The 17245-nt window shown below is 43.3% G+C and overlaps 1 protein-coding gene across 1 annotated transcript in view; it reads left to right on the plus strand.

Annotated features, from left to right (window-relative positions):
- Positions 1 to 13785, plus strand: part of LOC120921788 (ribonuclease inhibitor-like) — a 59234-nt gene extending 45449 nt beyond the window's left edge. Inside the window, exons 4-6 of the mRNA XM_040334292.1 lie at positions 258 to 497; positions 13509 to 13585; positions 13673 to 13785. Coding sequence (XP_040190226.1) covers positions 258 to 497; positions 13509 to 13585; positions 13673 to 13701 — 346 coding nt within the window. The 3' untranslated portion in view covers positions 13702 to 13785. The remainder of the gene's footprint in view (positions 1 to 257; positions 498 to 13508; positions 13586 to 13672) is intronic.
- Positions 13786 to 17245: the final 3460 nt, after the last annotated feature.

Raw genomic sequence — 17245 nt, forward strand, 5'->3', positions numbered from 1 at the left:
CTAGTGCCTAAGGCCCAATTTGTTTGCCCCTGAGTCAGAGAAACATATTGGATTCTGAACACCAGATGGCAGCAAAGTTGTCAGTGGGAGCTGTCAAAGAAACCTTCAGCTGCAGACTGGCTGTCACATGACACGCACCACGTGACTTCCACATGACTTCCTGGCTGCCTATAATGCTGAGCAGATGCTCAAAGGAAATTGCTGGTTTGTCTTCAGCTTCCTGTACCTGAGTTCCTGTTTCCTGTTTCTCCAACCAGAGTTTGTGCCTGTGATGTGACATTCTCAAGCTATAATGATCTTTGCTTCATTATCTCCGAAAACCAAACTCTGACCAGACTGGAGATATCATTGTATGGGGAGGATGATGATGATGATGATGATGATGAAGATGATGAAGATAATGATGAGATGTTGGAGCCAAAATGGGATTATTGTTGTCATGTCCTCCAGAATGTCGGCTTCTATGTGGATAGATGGGAAGATCTGTTACGTCGGAGGTAACACACATACTAAGTCTTAGAATTTAAATAGTAAAATGTAGTCAACATTGGATGGTGATGAGACGATGGAAGGTGGATGTTGTTGGGAGGTCTTCTAAAACCCGGGCTGCACTGTAATGAAAATGTAAGGGTGGGGTGACAAACATTCTATACAATTTCTGTAGAACCTATTCGAGGTCTCTGTAGTTATACAGATAATAAGAGAGATGATTGAGTCACAGATTTCCCAGATGATGGAGAATGTATTCCTCATCCCAAGTTTTATCATTACAGATGGGGGATGGGGAAAATCAGTTCCACCACTAATAATCTTAGTAGGGTCGTACAATCTTCCACAATGTTTTACCGCCCCCCATCCCCCGCTGTCTATCCAATGTGTCAGTATAACTGAGCCAATCAGATGTGTGCTCTCAGCCTGTACACATGACAGCCCAGCACATCAGGCATACAGTCTGCTATCCCAATGGTTGGATGGTCATGACTTTTGGCTCCTGTCATGGTGAGGGCCCCTCAGTATTATGTGGGTGATTCACAAGGTGGTGGGGGCCCTATAAATGGGGGACACTTATCAAACCCCTAAAGTGTGAGGACAGAGGTGATGGTTTGGTGTATTTACATACTGGGGTCAGTTATGAAGAGATGAGATCACACATCCCACCATCTCAATACAATCTACGGGAGAAGAGCAAAGTGCACCAAGTGCAGCAGAAGATGCAACGAATGGTATATTTATTAAAATCAGCCAAATGGCTCCTCACACTTTTTTAAAGATCATTAGGCATATAACAGTATAATACTGTGGTCACTCAGCAGGTCCCCGGTGGATGGGGGTGTGTAGATGTCAACACGAGAGGAGAGGAACAACGGACCAAACATCAGTCTTGTCGTTTCGGAACCAGCATGGAACACATGTCAGACCTACTCCCAGCATAGGAGACCACTGACGTACATTGTACGGCTGCAGATTTGTACATTACACACATTTCCAGGAAGACAGAAAAATACTTCCCATTAGTGTGTATGTAGCGCTACCCCTGGAGGCACTGCTTAAAGTTGATTTAAACCTGGTTCATGAAATTTGAGCTGGGCACATATAGCTGCAGTGTTGTCTTATCTCTTTCCAAAGCACTATGCCCCGTGGTTATCTCCTGCTCCATTCTTCTGTTATCAGCCTGATAACTTCTAATAGGGATGAGCCGAAAAATGGTAAAAAACACAGTAGACAAGGGGCAAGTGCTTTATTAAAAGAAAAAAAATTCCAACGATGTACATCTATTCTTGAGCAGAGGATACGGAGGAAAAAAACAAAAAAACACGCCAACACGATCCGCCTCCATGGGATGCCCCGCCCTCAGCTATTTAAGAGCTGTCACGGCGGGTGTAGTGTCATTCAACGGGAAACACCGATGGAGGCGGATCGTGTCGGCAGTTTTTTTCTCCATATCCTCTAGTCGAGAATGGATGTACATCGCTGTAATTTATTTTTTATTTTTCTTCTTTTTTTCTTTTTTTTTAATAAAGTACTTGTCTCAAGCCGTCTACTGTGTTTTTTTTTTGTGGCCCAACATGCAGGGAGCACCTTCAGGCATTCTGGAGCACCCAGAGCCAATTCTGATATTTCTCTCCTACATGTAAAAATCATCATTTATTTGCTAGAATATGACATAGAACCCCAAAACATTATGTATGTTTTTTTTTAACAAACACCCTAGAGAATACAGTGGCGTCATTGCAACTTTTTATCTCGCACGGTATTTGCGCAGCAATTTTTCAAACGCTTTTTTTGAAAAAAACAAACAGTTCTGTGTTTTTTTTAAAAAAACAGTAAAGTTAGCCCAATGTTTTTGCATAATGTGAAAGATGAAGTTACGCCGAGTAAATAGATACCCAACACGTCACCCTTCTAAATTGCACACACTCGTAGAATGGCGCCAAACTTCGCTACTTATAAATCCCCATAGGCGATGCTTTAAATATTTTTACTAGTTACATGTTTTGAGTTACAGAGGAGGTCTAGGGCCAAAATTATTGCTCTAACGTTCACAGCGATACCTTTTGAACATCGTTTTCGTATGTGAGCGGGGCTTACGTATGCGTTTGCTTCTGCATGCGAGCACACGGGGACAGGGGTGCTTTAAAAAAAAACTATTTACTTTCTTTATTTTAGTTTGGCACTTTTTTCCCAAATTCTTTTTTTGATCACAATGTAAACATCCCTTGTAATAGGAATATGACATGACCGGTCCTCTTTACAGTGAGATATGGGGGAGGGGGTCAATAAGACTCCACATCTCACCTCTAGGCTGGGAAGCCTGAAATATCGTAGCAGTGAGTCGGTAGAAGCACCGGAGGGCGGCGGGAGGGGAGATGATGATCAAAGCAGTGGAACAACCGGCAGGATCGTTCTTATGGTGTAGGGAATCACCGGCTGAAAAAGCTGATATCTGAATGATGCCTGTAGCTGCACCCATCATTCAGATATCCCCGCACAAAGTCAAGGACGTCATATGACAGCCGGGAAGTGGTTAAAACACTTTTTTTTTTTTTAAACGGAAAGTTGCTTATATTGATTTTGGCAACAAAAAACACAGTAGGACTTATTTTCGGGGTAGGACTTACCATGTAATGTGCTGTCTTCTCTCCCCCTCTCTCTACCTGCCTTTTAGGAATCCCCAGTGTGAACTGAGTTAAAATGCTTGTAAAATCCTATAATCCTCTCTATTACAGTATTATATAATGTACAATGTTTGTGCCAAAAACCTTCGTTTATAGCCACGCTCTGCGCTTCTGTGACCCCCCGGAGCTCTCTTCCCCGCAATTATATTACAGAATCACAAACATTGTACATTATACACTACTGTAATAGAGTGGATTATAGGATTTTACAAGCATTTTAAACTAGGGCTTATTTTTGGGGTAGGGCTTATATTGCAGCCCTCCTGGAAAATACAGCTAGGTCTTATTTTCGGGGAAACATGGTATACAATATTTCTAACACATAACATGTACATACCAAAAATGACACCCCAAAATAGATTCTCCTACTCCTCCTGAGTACGGCGATACCACATGTGTGAGACTTCCACAGCCTGGCCACATACAGAAGCCGAGTATGGCTGGGTATCGCCGAGTATGACTGGGTATGGCAGGGTATTGCAGAGTATGGCAGGAGAGCATCTGCACTCTATGGGCCAGATTCAGGTAGGACGGCGCAATTGTGGGCGGGCGTAGCGTATCGTATTTATGCTACGCCGCCGCAATTTAGAGAGGCAAGTGCTGTATTCACAAAGCACTTGCCTCCTAAGTTACGGCGGCGTAGCGTAAATGTGCCGGCGTAAGCGCGCGTAAGTTAAATTGTGAAGAGGTGGGCGTGTTTTATGCTAATAACTTGTGACCCGACGCGATTGACGTTTTGAACGAACGGCGCATGCGCCGTCCGTGGACGTATCCCAGTGCGCAAGATACGTCGAACACTGCCTACGACATGAACGTAACTTGCGCACAGCCCTATTTGCGCATGACTTACGTAAACGACGTAAAAAGATACGCATGTTCCGACATCCATACCTTGCATGGGCTGCGCCACCTAGAGACCAGCTTTATCTTTACGCCGGCGTATGTCTTAAACGGCGTAACTAATTGTGACGGGCGTACGTACGTACGTTCGTGAATCGGCGTATCTTGCTCATTTACATATTCGACGCGGAAAACAACGGAAGCACCACCTAGCGGCCAGCGTAAATATACACCCTAAGATACGACGGCGTAGGAGACTTACGCCGCTCGTATCTTAGCCTAATTTAAGTGTATCTGGTTTCCAGAATACGCTTAAAGATATGACGGCACAGATTCTGATTTACGACGGCGTATCTACTGATACGCCAATGTAAATCTTTCTGAATCTGGCCCTAAGTGTGTGTGGAAATGCGGCCTACCGAGGGGAACACAGTCTTGCAACTCCAGCCCAGAGGAACAGATTTTTCATGCAGCTCCAGCCAAGAGGAACAGATTGTTCATGCAGCTCCAGCCCAGAGGAACAGACTGTCCATGCTAAAAAAGGACACCCTGCAACAGCTCAAGGACTGAATGGATGGACTCTGGATTGATGACACGCATCTCTCAGGAGGCATTGCAAACAGGAAATGATGCGATGGGCCGCGGCCAGAAAGGAGGAAGTGAAAAATAAGTACAGCAGATATACAATAGGTGCTGAGAGAAAAAAAAAATATCCAATTAGTTTACAGTGCACAGTTTAGTGAGGGATGCTGAGGAGTTGAAAATGTGGGTGGAACTCCACTTTAAAGACAAAGTGAAGCAGGTCGTTAAAGGGGAAGAGGTCCCGGACCTAGCAGAGCTGCCTAGGGCCCTTTGTTTTGCGGCTGGCGCTATTAAAGATTCTATCCATCCATCCATGTTATGTAGCAGGTACTTCTTCAGACTGAAATAATCTATTAGGGGACAGCTGTGCATTTCACCCCCACCCCCTCCTTTCTCTCTTCACACACAGACACTCAGAACTGCTTGTTTGGAAACTCCCTATTGGAGGTTGTCTGTAAACTCTGTTGGAAGAGTCTGAGCCTATCGTGACACGGATACACAGCAGAAAAAGACTGTGGGAGAGGAGATAAAAAGCCAGAGCAACTAGGCCAGAGCCTCTTTTTGACTGCACCCCATTAGGAGAGCATCTGCACGCTATGTGTGTGGAAATGCGGCCTACCAAGGGACACACAGCCTGCAGCTCCAGCCCAGAGGAACAGATTATTCATGCAGCTCCAGCCCAGAGGAACAGATTGTTCATGCAGCTCCAGCCCAGAGGAACAAATTGTTCATGCAGCTCCAGCCCAGAGGAACAGACTGCCCATGATACCCTGCAACAGCTCAAGGACTGAATGCCACTGCGACACACCTGCGTCTAAGATTGAACGATCGATCGCTCAGGGGAGGACCGCTGACTGTGTACAGGATTTGGTGAGGGGGCTTTGCCCAGAAACCTTTAATGCTTTTCATAGAATACCACATCCAAGTATTGTCCACAGAGCTCCTGCAGATGAAGATAATAAAACGCAAAGCTTTTGCCTCCAGGACATTACCGTGGTTGCTCTTAAAGGGGACACATCACGGGTATTGAGATCATTTCACTGGGTGTGTACTAGAGGTATCATAGGCCGGCCTGGGGTTCCCCTTTAGCCACAGCATCCCACACACACCAAAAGTTATTGGGGAGTCTATTTAAACTGTACATAATGTTACCTATTGCTTTTGTTGTTTGCATAGTGTTCCTGACTGTTTTCTTTAAACTGTTCAACCATGTTCTGGGCACTTACACAGGTCCTGGCTGACTAATGTTAAAATGAATTTTACTGTGTTGTGTATTCCTGCTGAGTTATTCCATTAATCACATTGCTGGATGTGCCAGAGGGGCCGGGACAGTTCATTGGGGTTGAAAGGCAGAGTAACGGACTGAACAAACAAGAGCAGCTCCCTCGGGGGTTTGCTACAGTTAGTACACAGGCAGAGGGTTCTGTGGCTTAAGCATCGGTCAGCGGAGTTGCCTTGTAAGAAGCTGCTGAGTGGTTTTCTCTTTCATGGGAAACGATTGTTTGGGGGTGACTTGGATAAGTACATCCAGAAAATCTCAGGTGGAAAAAGTACACTTCTTCCAGTAAAAAGAAGTAGTAAGCATCCTTCATTTAAACGTTCTGCTTCTCCGTAGCCTGGGGCAACAGCCTCCAGGCAGTCACGACAGCCTCTGCCGTCAACTCCAAGAGGAAGGCCTCAGAACCAAGCTCAGGGCCAGAAAAAGTCCTGGGGGCAGAAATTTGCAAAGCAGAGCCCCGAGGTCTCCTTATGAAGGGGCGCCCCTGCTCAATCGAGTGGGGGGATGGCTTCTGCAGTTTGCATGAGCCTGACGGGAAGAGATCCAGGACAGATGGGTCATCTCCACAGTATCTCTGGGATACAAATATAAAAAAAAAAAAAGGGGGAAAAACTCTGCGCTTAACCCAATAAAAAGTGAAGGTGAGAATTAGTGAATAATATAAAAATTATAATAAAATAAGTGAACAATAAATCAAAAAAATGGTGCTGCTGCTCATGAAAGCTTAAATACTTAAAGCCCAAAGGAACATGTACATTATAAACAAGCACGCAACCAAGAATTCTTCAGTAGAATTAGCTGACCCAATATGATTGTGCATTAGCAATGCACAAATAAACCAGTTTGAAAAAAAAACAAATGCTACAAAAGTAACTTGTGCTAAATAACACTGTGTAGGAAAAACAAAACAAAAAATGAAACAAAGTCCCAAACGTAAAAATAGGGAAATTGCTAGCAATAGAACATATCTAAGGATTAATCCAATAGTCGCTGTATTATTCAATGAAATATCTGGATCTTATTTTCAGCCAAAAAGAGTGTGATATTACTGCCGCTTACCGAACTGAACGGATCTCAGATTATAGAGATCTCTGGAGTGTGTGCATCAGCCTTCCGGCCTCGATCACAGACCACCTCAGTCAGGGAGGGATGCTTCTGTCTTGCTAGATGAGGAAAACACCTTCAGCTGTTCTTCAGACTGGATCTCACAGGAAAAACAGGCAGTATCCACTCAGCTCTACCAGCACTGCATCTGAGAATGGTAACTCAACAGGAAAAAAGCAATAGAGTCTCCATAGTGAAGTATATCCAAAAAAGGAGGTTTATTTAACCACTTAAGGACCGCCTCCTGCACATTTACGTCGGCAGAATGGCACGGCTGGGCACAAGTACGTATAGGCACATCCTGTGCTAGTGCCCAGCCGTGAGTCGCGAGCGCGCGCAACCTGGTCCGAAGCTGCGGGACCCGCGGACCCGATCGCTGCTGGAGACCCGCGATCGGTCCCCGGAGCTGAAGAACGGGGAGAGCCATGTGCAAACACAGCTTCCCCGTTCTTCACTGTGGCGGCGTCATCGATCGTGTGATCCCTTTTATAGGAATACACAATCGATGACGTCACACCTACAGCCACACCCCCTTCAGTTAGAAACACACATGAGTTCACACATAACCCCTTCAGCGCCCCCTTGTGGTTAACTCCCAAACTGCAATTGTCATTTTCACAGTAATCAGTGCATTTTAAATGCATTTTTTGCTGTGAAAATGACAATGGTCCCAAAAATGTGTCAAAAGTGTCCGAAGTGTCCGCCATAATGTCGCAGTCACGAAAAAAATCGATGATCACCGCCATTAGTAGTAAAAAAAAAGAAATAATACAAATGCAATAAAACTATCCCCTATTTTGTAAACGCTATAAATTTTGCGCAAACCAACCGATAAACGTTTCTTGCGATTTTTTTTTTTTTTACCAAAAATAGGTAGAATATGTATCGGTCTAAACTGAGGAAAAATTTTTTTTTTTATATATATAATTTGTGGGGGATATTTATTATAGAAAAAAGTATATTGATTTTTTTTTCAAAATTGTCGCTCTATTTTTGTTTATAGCGCAAAAAATAAAAACCGCAAAGGTGATCAAATACCACTAAAATAAAGCTCTATTTATGGGAAAAAAAGGACGTCAATTTTGTTTGGGAGCCACGTCGCACGACCGCGCAATTGTCTGTTAAAGCCACGCAGTGCCGAATCGCAAAACCTGGCCGGGTCCTTTAGCTGCCTAAAGGTTCGGGGCTTAAGTGGTTAAAAAAACACAAAGAAGTGTCACAGCAATCCAAAATATATTCCACAGCAGGTGTCCACAGCAAAAATAAAATATACCAAATAAAACAACGTTAAAAAAGAGTTCTCTATATATCAGCCAAGGATCAAACCTAAAGGCTAAATGTTACTAGCGTGATGGCGTGAGGAAATAATGCTCCACCCGGCGCGTTTCCCCAAAAATGGCTTCAACTGGGAACGGAGGCTAACTTCCCACGCCAGCACATCACACTTATATACTTAATAGGCAGCCGGGACGCCGGAAGTGAAATTATCCAACTTCACCTCTGTAGTCACCGGAAGAAATGGGTCAAATTAGATAAAAAGATCCACCAGGAATAAGTCTAATATATCCTTCAACAAAATAAATACATATATGTGAGAAAAAACTCCTCCTTATGAGGAAAGGAGATCTATTCCTCACACTAACATACAGATATAGAAGAAAGGACAACAAAAATATATACTAAGGCGATCCAGAAAATATAGAGAGATCATTTAAAAATGATTGCCAATGAAACATATCCGAGGATATAGTTAAAAAATATATTTAAATGAGAATATATACATCTAAAAATATATTTAAAATCAGGAGTATGGAAAATCTAGGATGATTATCTATTGTCAATAAAGGAATTAATATCCCACTCCACATTTAAGCCGAATGGCTTGTAACAATGTAGGTCATATATCCATCGAGTTTCACGACGGGACATATGTCTTACCAGATTGTCTGCCCTCCAATGAGGAGTGTACTTTTCTATGGCTAATACTTTCAGTAAAGAGGGGTCTCTATTGTGATGTGTACGAAAGTATTTTGATAGGCTATGTTCCATGAAACCTCTTTTAATGTTCCCTAGATGCTCCTTTATTCTTACATAAAGCCCAGGTTCACATGTGAAATCGCATCTCAAATCGGCGGCATTTGCCGGCAATTGTCGGCAATGACACCGTCCTAATCGGTGCGACGCCTCATCTGCGGTGCTGCACCGATTTCAAAAAGTTGTTCCTGTACTACTTTTTGCGATTTCAGGCCGCGATTTACATTGACATCTGTGCAGAAACCTGCACAGATGTCTCTAAAATCGCAGCCGAAATCGGGACTGCCAGCGGGAGTGAAGCTGTGCGAGTTCAGCTGAAATCGAAGCAAATCGTACCCAGTGTGAACCTGGGCTTTATGTAAGAATAGGGGAGCATCTAGGGAACATTAAAAGAGGTTTCATGGAACATAGCCTATCAAAATACTTTCGTACACATCACAATAGAGACCCCTCTTTACTGAAAGTATTAGCCATAGAAAAGTACACTCCTCATTGGAGGGCAGACAATCTGGTAAGACATATGTCCCGTCGTGAAACTCGATGGATATATGACCTACATTGTTACAAGCCATTCGGCTTAAATGTGGAGTGGGATATTAATTCCTTTATTGACAATAGATAATCATCCTAGATTTTCCATACTCCTGATTTTAAATATATTTTTAGATGTATATATTCTCATTTTAAATATATTTTTTAACTATATGCTCGGGTATGTTTCATTGGCAATCATTTTTAAATGATCTCTCTATATTTTCTGGATCGCCTTAGTATATATTTTTGTTGTCCTTTCTTCTATATCTGTATGTTAGTGTGAGGAATAGATCTCCTTTCCTCATAAGGAGGAGTTTTTTCTCACATATATGTATTTATTTTGTTGAAGGATATATTAGACTTATTCCTGATGGATCTTTTTATCTAATTTGACCCATTTCTTCCGGTGACTACAGAGGTGAAGTTGGATAATTTCACTTATGGTGTCCCGGCTGCCTATTAAGTATATAAGTGTGATGTGCTGGCGTGGGAAGTTAGCCTCCGTTCCCAGTTGAAGCCATTTTTGGGAAAACACGTCGGGTGGAGCATTATTTCCTCACGCCATCACGCTAGTAACATTTAGCCTTTAGGTTTGATCCTTGGCTGATATATAGAGAACTCTTTTTTAACGTTGTTTTATTTGGTATATTTTATTTTTGCTGTGGACACCTGCTGTGGAATATATTTTGGATTGCTGTGACACTTCTTTGTGTTTTTTTTTTTTTTTTAACCACTTTAGGCAGCTAAAGGACCCGGCCAGGTTTTGCGATTTGGCGCTGCGTGGCTTTAACAGACAATTGTGCGACGTGGCTCCCAAACAAAATTGGTGTCCTTTTTTCCCCACAAATAGAGCTTTCTTTTGGTGGTCTTTGATCACCTCTGCGGTTTCTAGTTTTTGCGCTATAAACAAAAATAGAGCGACAATTTTGAAAAAAATGCAATATTTTTTACTTTTTTCTATAATAAATATCCCCAAAAATGATATTAAAAAAAAAAAATTTTTTCCCTCAGTTTAGACCGATACGTATTCTTCTACCTATTTTTGGTAAAAAAAATCGCAATAAGCGTTTATTGCTTTTTTTCCTGTTGAGTTACCATTCTCAGATGCAGTGCTGGTAGAGCTGAGTGGATACTGCCTGTTTTTCCTGTAAGATCAAGTCTGAAGAACAGCTGAAGGTGTTTTCCTCATCTAGCAAGACAGAAGCATCCCTCCCTGACTGAGGTGGTCTGTGATCGAGGCCGGAAGGCTGATGCACACACTCCAGAGATCTCTATAATCTGAGATCCGTTCAGTTCGGTAAGCGGCAGTAATATCACACTCTTTTTGGCTGAAAATAAGATCAAGGCTTCTTCCAGATATTTCATTGAATAATACAGCAACTATTGGATTAATCCTTAGATATGTTCTATTGCTAGCAATTTCCCTATTTTTACGTTTGGGACTTTGTTTCATTTTTTGTTTTTCCTACACAGTGTTATTTAGCACAAGTTACTTTTGTAGCATTTGTTTTTTTTCTCACTGGTTTATTTGTGCATTGCTAATTCCACTGAAGAATTCTTGGTTGCGCGCTTGTTTATAATGTACATCTCTGGGATACAAGCTAGAGTTTCGGGAATTTCCACCATCTCACTTCCTAAGATCGAGCGTTCCCAAGGACCCAATAAAAATAGGGTCTTTATTTCAGGCCCTAGACAGGGAATGGGGTTTTATTCAAATCTCTTCAGGGTGCCAAAACTGAATGGAGATGTCAGACCCATTTTAGATCTCAAAGGTCTGAATCGGTTCTTTAACATCACTCGTTTCACATGGAATCGATCCAGTCAGTGGTATCCACTCTTCGGAGAGGAGAACTTCTAGCATCCATAGACATCAAGGATGCATATCTCCCTGTGCCAATATTCCCTGCTCATCGGAGATTACTGCGATTTGCAGTAGAACAGTGACATTTTCAGTTTGTGGCCTTGCCCTTCTGGTTGGCCATCGCACCACAAGTATTTACAAAGGTCCTGGCTCCACTTCTGGCGAGGCTAAGGGCTCAGGGTATAGCGGTAGTGGCAGTGGTGTATTTAGGTTTTGTGCTGCCCTAGGCCTGACTAAACTCGTGCACCTCCTAATTTAAATATGACCCACCCCTTCCTGTCAAGGCCACACCCCTTGCTGTTTAAGACCCGCCCTTTACAGGGGGGCAGCACGGAAAGAGGCCCTGCCAGCTTGCACTGTTAGTGTAGCGCCATACTCATGGGGTGAACTAGGCTGAGAGGCAAATTAGTCTAGTGCCCCCATAAAGCGGCTGAACTGCTTCCAGTATGCGGGTGGCCGGCATTCCGGAACTGTGGGGGGGGGGGGGCGTTGCTTCTAATTTTGACTGTCCAAGAAATGATGGAAAAGGGGGGCTCCTACTGTGCTCTGTAAGAAATGATAGAAAAGGGGGGCTCGTACTGTGCTTTCTTACAGAGCACAGTACAAGCCCCCCTTTTCTATAATTTATTACAGAGCACAGTACGAGCCCTCCTTTCCATAATTTCTTACAGAGCACAGTACAAGCCCCCCCTTTCCATAATTTCTTACAGAGCACAGTACAAGCCCCCCTTTCCATAATTTCTTACAGAGCACAGCACGAGCCCCCCCTTTTCTATCATTTCTTACAGAGCACAGTATGAGTCCCCCTTTTCCATAATTTCTTACAGAGCACAGTACGAGCCCTCCCTTTCCATCATTTCTTACAGAGCACAGTACGAGCCCCCCCTTTTCTATAATTTCTTACAGAGCACAGTACGAGCCCCCCTTTTCTATAATTTCTTACATAGCACAGTACGAGCCCCCCTTTTCCATCATTTCTTACAGAGCACAGTACAAGCCCCCCTTTTCTATCATTTCTTACAGAGCACAGCACGAGCCTCCCTTTTCTATAATTTCTTACAGAGCACAGTACGAGCCCCCCTTTTCCATAATTTCTTACAGAGCACAGTACGAGCCCCCCCCTTTTCTATCATTTCTTACAGAACACAGTATGGGCCCCCCCTTTTCTATCATTTCTTACAAAGCACAGTACGAGGCCCCCCTTTTCTATAATTTCTTACAGAGCACAGTACGAGGCCCCCCTTTTCTATCATTTCTTACAGAGCACAGTACAAGCCCCCCTTTTCTATAATTTATTACAGAGCACAGTACGAGCCCTCCTTTCCATAATTTCTTACAGAGCACAGTACAAGCCCCCCCTTTCCATAATTTCTTACAGAGCACAGTACAAGCCCCCCTTTCCATAATTTCTTACAGAGCACAGCACGAGCCCCCCCTTTTCTATCATTTCTTACAGAGCACAGTATGAGTCCCCCTTTTCCATAATTTCTTACAGAGCACAGTACGAGCCCCCCCTTTCCATCATTTCTTACAGAGCACAGTACGAGCCCCCCCTTTTCTATAATTTCTTACAGAGCACAGTACGAGCCCCCCTTTTCTATCATTTCTTACATAGCACAGTACGAGCCCCCCTTTTCCATCATTTCTTACAGAGCACAGTACAAGCCCCCCTTTTCTATCATTTCTTACAGAGCACAGCACGAGCCTCCCTTTTCTATAATTTCTTACAGAGCACAGTACGAGCCCCCCTTTTCCATCATTTCTTACAGAGCACAGTACGAGCCCCCCCCCTTTTCTATCATTTCTTACAGAACACAGTATGGGCCCCCCCTTTTCTATCATTTCTTACAAAGCACAGTACGAGGCCCCCCTTTTCTATAATTTCTTACAGAGCACAGTACGAGGCCCCCCTTTTCTATCATTTCTTACAGAGCACAGTAGGAGCCCCCCTTTTCCATCATTTCTTACAGAGCACAGTACGAGCCCTCCCCCCTTTTCCATCATTTCTTACAGAGCACAGTACAAGCCCCCCCTTTTCTTTTCCATCATCACAGCAACATTTCCTCATCTAACATTCTCATTTTATTCTTCTATTAAGAGATGAAGGCTGCGATATATATTTACGTAGAAGAAGATTAGAAAATGGTCGGTGGGAATTCCTCCCCCCCTTCTCAGGTAATAGACGGATCCTGATATGAATGATATCAGAGTAACTTGTTCATGGCACTGATTATTTATCATTTTCCTTTTCTTCACATTCAGGTGACGATGATGATGATGAGGGATGGTGATGGTGATGATGAAGATTCTACTGCCTGATGTCATCTTATTGTATTTATTACTAAAAAAATAAAAATGAGATTTTTGGATCTTCACCCCAAAACTGCCACCACTGATGAGACCAGCATGCTGAGAAATTCCTGTTTAATGACATGAAGATTTTTCCTACACAAGTAGAAGTAAAAGACACTGACCACTCCGGGCTCCATTCACTAAAGCAGATGGTGTGCGGTATTTAGGCGTTCAGGCGTTATTTCCACAAATATTGCATGCGATGCTGAAAACGTCAGTTCACTGTCACCTTATGCGGTACTTACCTGACAAACGCTCGGTAAATACCACACAAAATGGCGGTAAAGTTAATTCACAGAAGGAAATTGTTAGGTTCGGTTCTGGTTCTGTTGCCTAGGCTGGACCTTGGACAGTTGGATATTTTAACCCCCACACCGGTCGGTCAATTTATAACACAGACACGATATATGCTGTATTAGAGATTGCAAATTGCTATATTTTTCGACAGAGCTTTTATACACACATACAGAGAGTTACAGAAATCTCCTCCTCCTTTCATGTTTAGAAAAAGGGGGACAAGTTCACAAGTTTCAGTCTTACAGATTTCAGAGGATTTTAAGGAACAATTGTTAAACTTTAAAGACAGAAGAACACGTTACTTGCATACAGAATGCCTGCTCCGGAACTAGCCATCTAGCACATATTCTATTTATGAAAACCGCAAAACTTAAATGTTAGAATAAAAGCAAAAATAAAAAATACATATTGAAATGTCTCTACAGAGACCTATGTTATATAAAATGGAATCCTAGATCTAAAATGGAGTAGATAATGTCAGACATATAATATTCCATTATTTCACATTCCTTACATCCCTCCTCTGATCCCAAAGAATGTTTACTTTCTTGGGATCACTCACTATACCAAATTTGGTTCACCATCTAAATGGTATGAATCTTTTCCTTACTATGACTAATTTTGGGTCTTGGCCTTTTCCTATCTTATGTATCAACCTGGGGTGAAGTAGCAAACCACAAAAGCGGTCACCACAAACAGTATAAGCAATAGTCCACAATATTTCCCTCCTTGTATCGTTCTATTGTACACCTGATTGGCAGTTAAGTGCTGGTTTTCCTGGACCCTTGCTCTATGGAGGGAGCCATCAGGGTCTCTAGCTTTGCGTCCTCCTTGTTCTTGAGCCCTCGCTCCAAGAGGGGAGCCATCGGGGCTTCTAGCTTTGTGTCCTCCTTGTTCTTGAGCCCTCGCTCCAAGGGGGGAGCCATCGGGGCTTCTGGGGTCTTTATCTTCAAGGGACCTTTTCCTCCGTATATGGACCTTGGTAAATGGGGCCTGTCTTTATCCTCACGGCCAATTGCTTAACCAATACCTCATCTCAGGTATAAAGGGGTGAGTTGGATCTGTGGAAAGAGGAGAAAGGGTGACAGCAACTCCTTCTTGGGTATGTTGGATAGTACTCACCAGATGTTTCATCCAAGTCTCCTGTTGAGAAAACAAATCATTATCCTTTCCTACACTATTCTCAGCTGGAGGATGTCCCATGAGTATCTCAAAAGGGGAATACCCTCTAGAATTAGGAGTGACCCTTATCTGGTAAAGTACACCTGGAAGATAATGTTTCTATTCATTCGTTCCACAATTACCAAAATATATTTTACATTTCCTTTCTGTTTTGGCATATGTGTAAAGTCTATTTGTAAGTCTGTAAGAGGTCCTAATGGAGGGGGCAAATCATGTGCAGGGATAGTATCCGCTGCTTGTTTGGTTACTTTGTCAGCAAGTGCATTGCCAAGTGCTTCCGTGGTCCTACTCGTAGTATGAGCTTTCACTTTAATCACTGCAATTGCTTTAGGCAGGTGTATGGCATCTAGTAATGTTTCAATAAGGGTTTGCAAACAGCTGACAGGCACGTATTAAAGCAGTAAGTTCAGCCTCTTGCGCAGATTTTGCGACTAAAAGTTTTGATTCATGAATAATGTCAGGAAGTTGGACAACTGCATAACCAGTACGGTAGGTTTTATCATCGGGACGTGTACAGCTACCGTCCACATATATGTCAATGCCCCCTTCTAGGGGTTTCTCCTTTAAATCAGCTCCTGGGGAGGTTGTTTGGGAAATTAGGTCTTCGCAATTATGCTCGGGCACTGGCTCTGATTCAGGCATTAGTTTTAATGAGGGAGTGCAGAAACCGTACTATAGGAGTAGTGGATGGACAAGTTTTCATCTCTAAATTTTGTGTGTTTAAGAGAATTATCTCGTACCCACTTAACCTTTGAGCTGTCATATGTTGCGTGTTCATGTTTTGCATCAGTTGTGTGACACTGTGAGTTGTGAAAAGGGTCATGGGTGATGCCAGAACAAGTTTCTCTGCCGCCTGTACTGCTAAGGCACAGGCGGCCAGTGCTTGAAGACAAGCGGGCATACCCTGAACCTGAAGAGGCAGTTTTTTTTTTTTTTTTTAAATATACGTTACAGGTCTTTGCTTACCACCATGCTCCTGAGTCAGAACAGCAGCCATGGTATTCCCCACAACGAGACAATACAGTGAAAAGGCCCTACCATGTTGTATCAACCCCAAAGCGGGTGCATTACAAAGTGAACGCACCAGTGTGTCATAGGCAGTGACCATCTCATGGGTCCAGTTAATTTGTTTGGGGGCTGTGGCGAGTGTAGCCTTCCTAAGGACTGAGTCATGAAATGAACAGTCTGGAATCCATTGCCTACAGTACACTATTGAGCCTAGGAAAGACAGCAGTGAGCGCTTGTCGCTCGGTCTGCTCAGTGCCGATATGGCCTCTACTCTGGCAGGGGATACCAGCCTGGCACCTTCCGAGATGACTGCTCCCAAGTATTCCACCCGAGACGAGCACCACTGCACCTTCTTGAAAGACGCTAAGTGACCCTTGTCAGCGAGGTGGTCTAACAGATGCACAGAGTCATTACTACAGCCAATTTCTGTCCCATTTCCTATTAGAAGATCGTCCACGTATTGGATCAGAACTGAACCATGTTCAGGCACCCAGTCAGTCAGGGATTGATTTAACACCATGCTGAAGGCGGCCGGACTATCCACAAAGCCCTGCAGTAACCTGGTCCATGTCAGTCGGTCGCGTTTCCATGAAAAACTAAAGAGGGGCTGACTAGCAGCATCAACGGGCACACTAAAAAATACATTGGCAAGGTCTATCACCGTATACCATTTATGTTCTGGTGTCAGAGGAGCAAAGATGGTGCCAATATCTGCAACGAGGGGAGGTAGAGGTATAATGCATTTGTTCAAGGGTCTTAAATCTTGTACCAAGCGCCATGTTCCGTTTGCCTTTCTTACGGGGTTAATGGGTGTGTTCCAAGGACTGATGACTGGAGTCAGTATGCCCTTTTGTAAAAATAATTCTATCTGTGGGTCTATACCATTCAACTTCTCCTCAGACAGGGGATATTGTTTCTGAAAAATGGGGAGACATCCCTGTCTGATTGTCGGCCGGTAGGGTGTGCAATTTAGGAAACCCACAGAATCTTTGGACT

The sequence above is a fragment of the Rana temporaria genome (assembly GCF_905171775.1).
Source record: "Rana temporaria chromosome 4 unlocalized genomic scaffold, aRanTem1.1 chr4r, whole genome shotgun sequence".
NCBI classification, from domain to species: domain Eukaryota; kingdom Metazoa; phylum Chordata; class Amphibia; order Anura; family Ranidae; genus Rana; species Rana temporaria.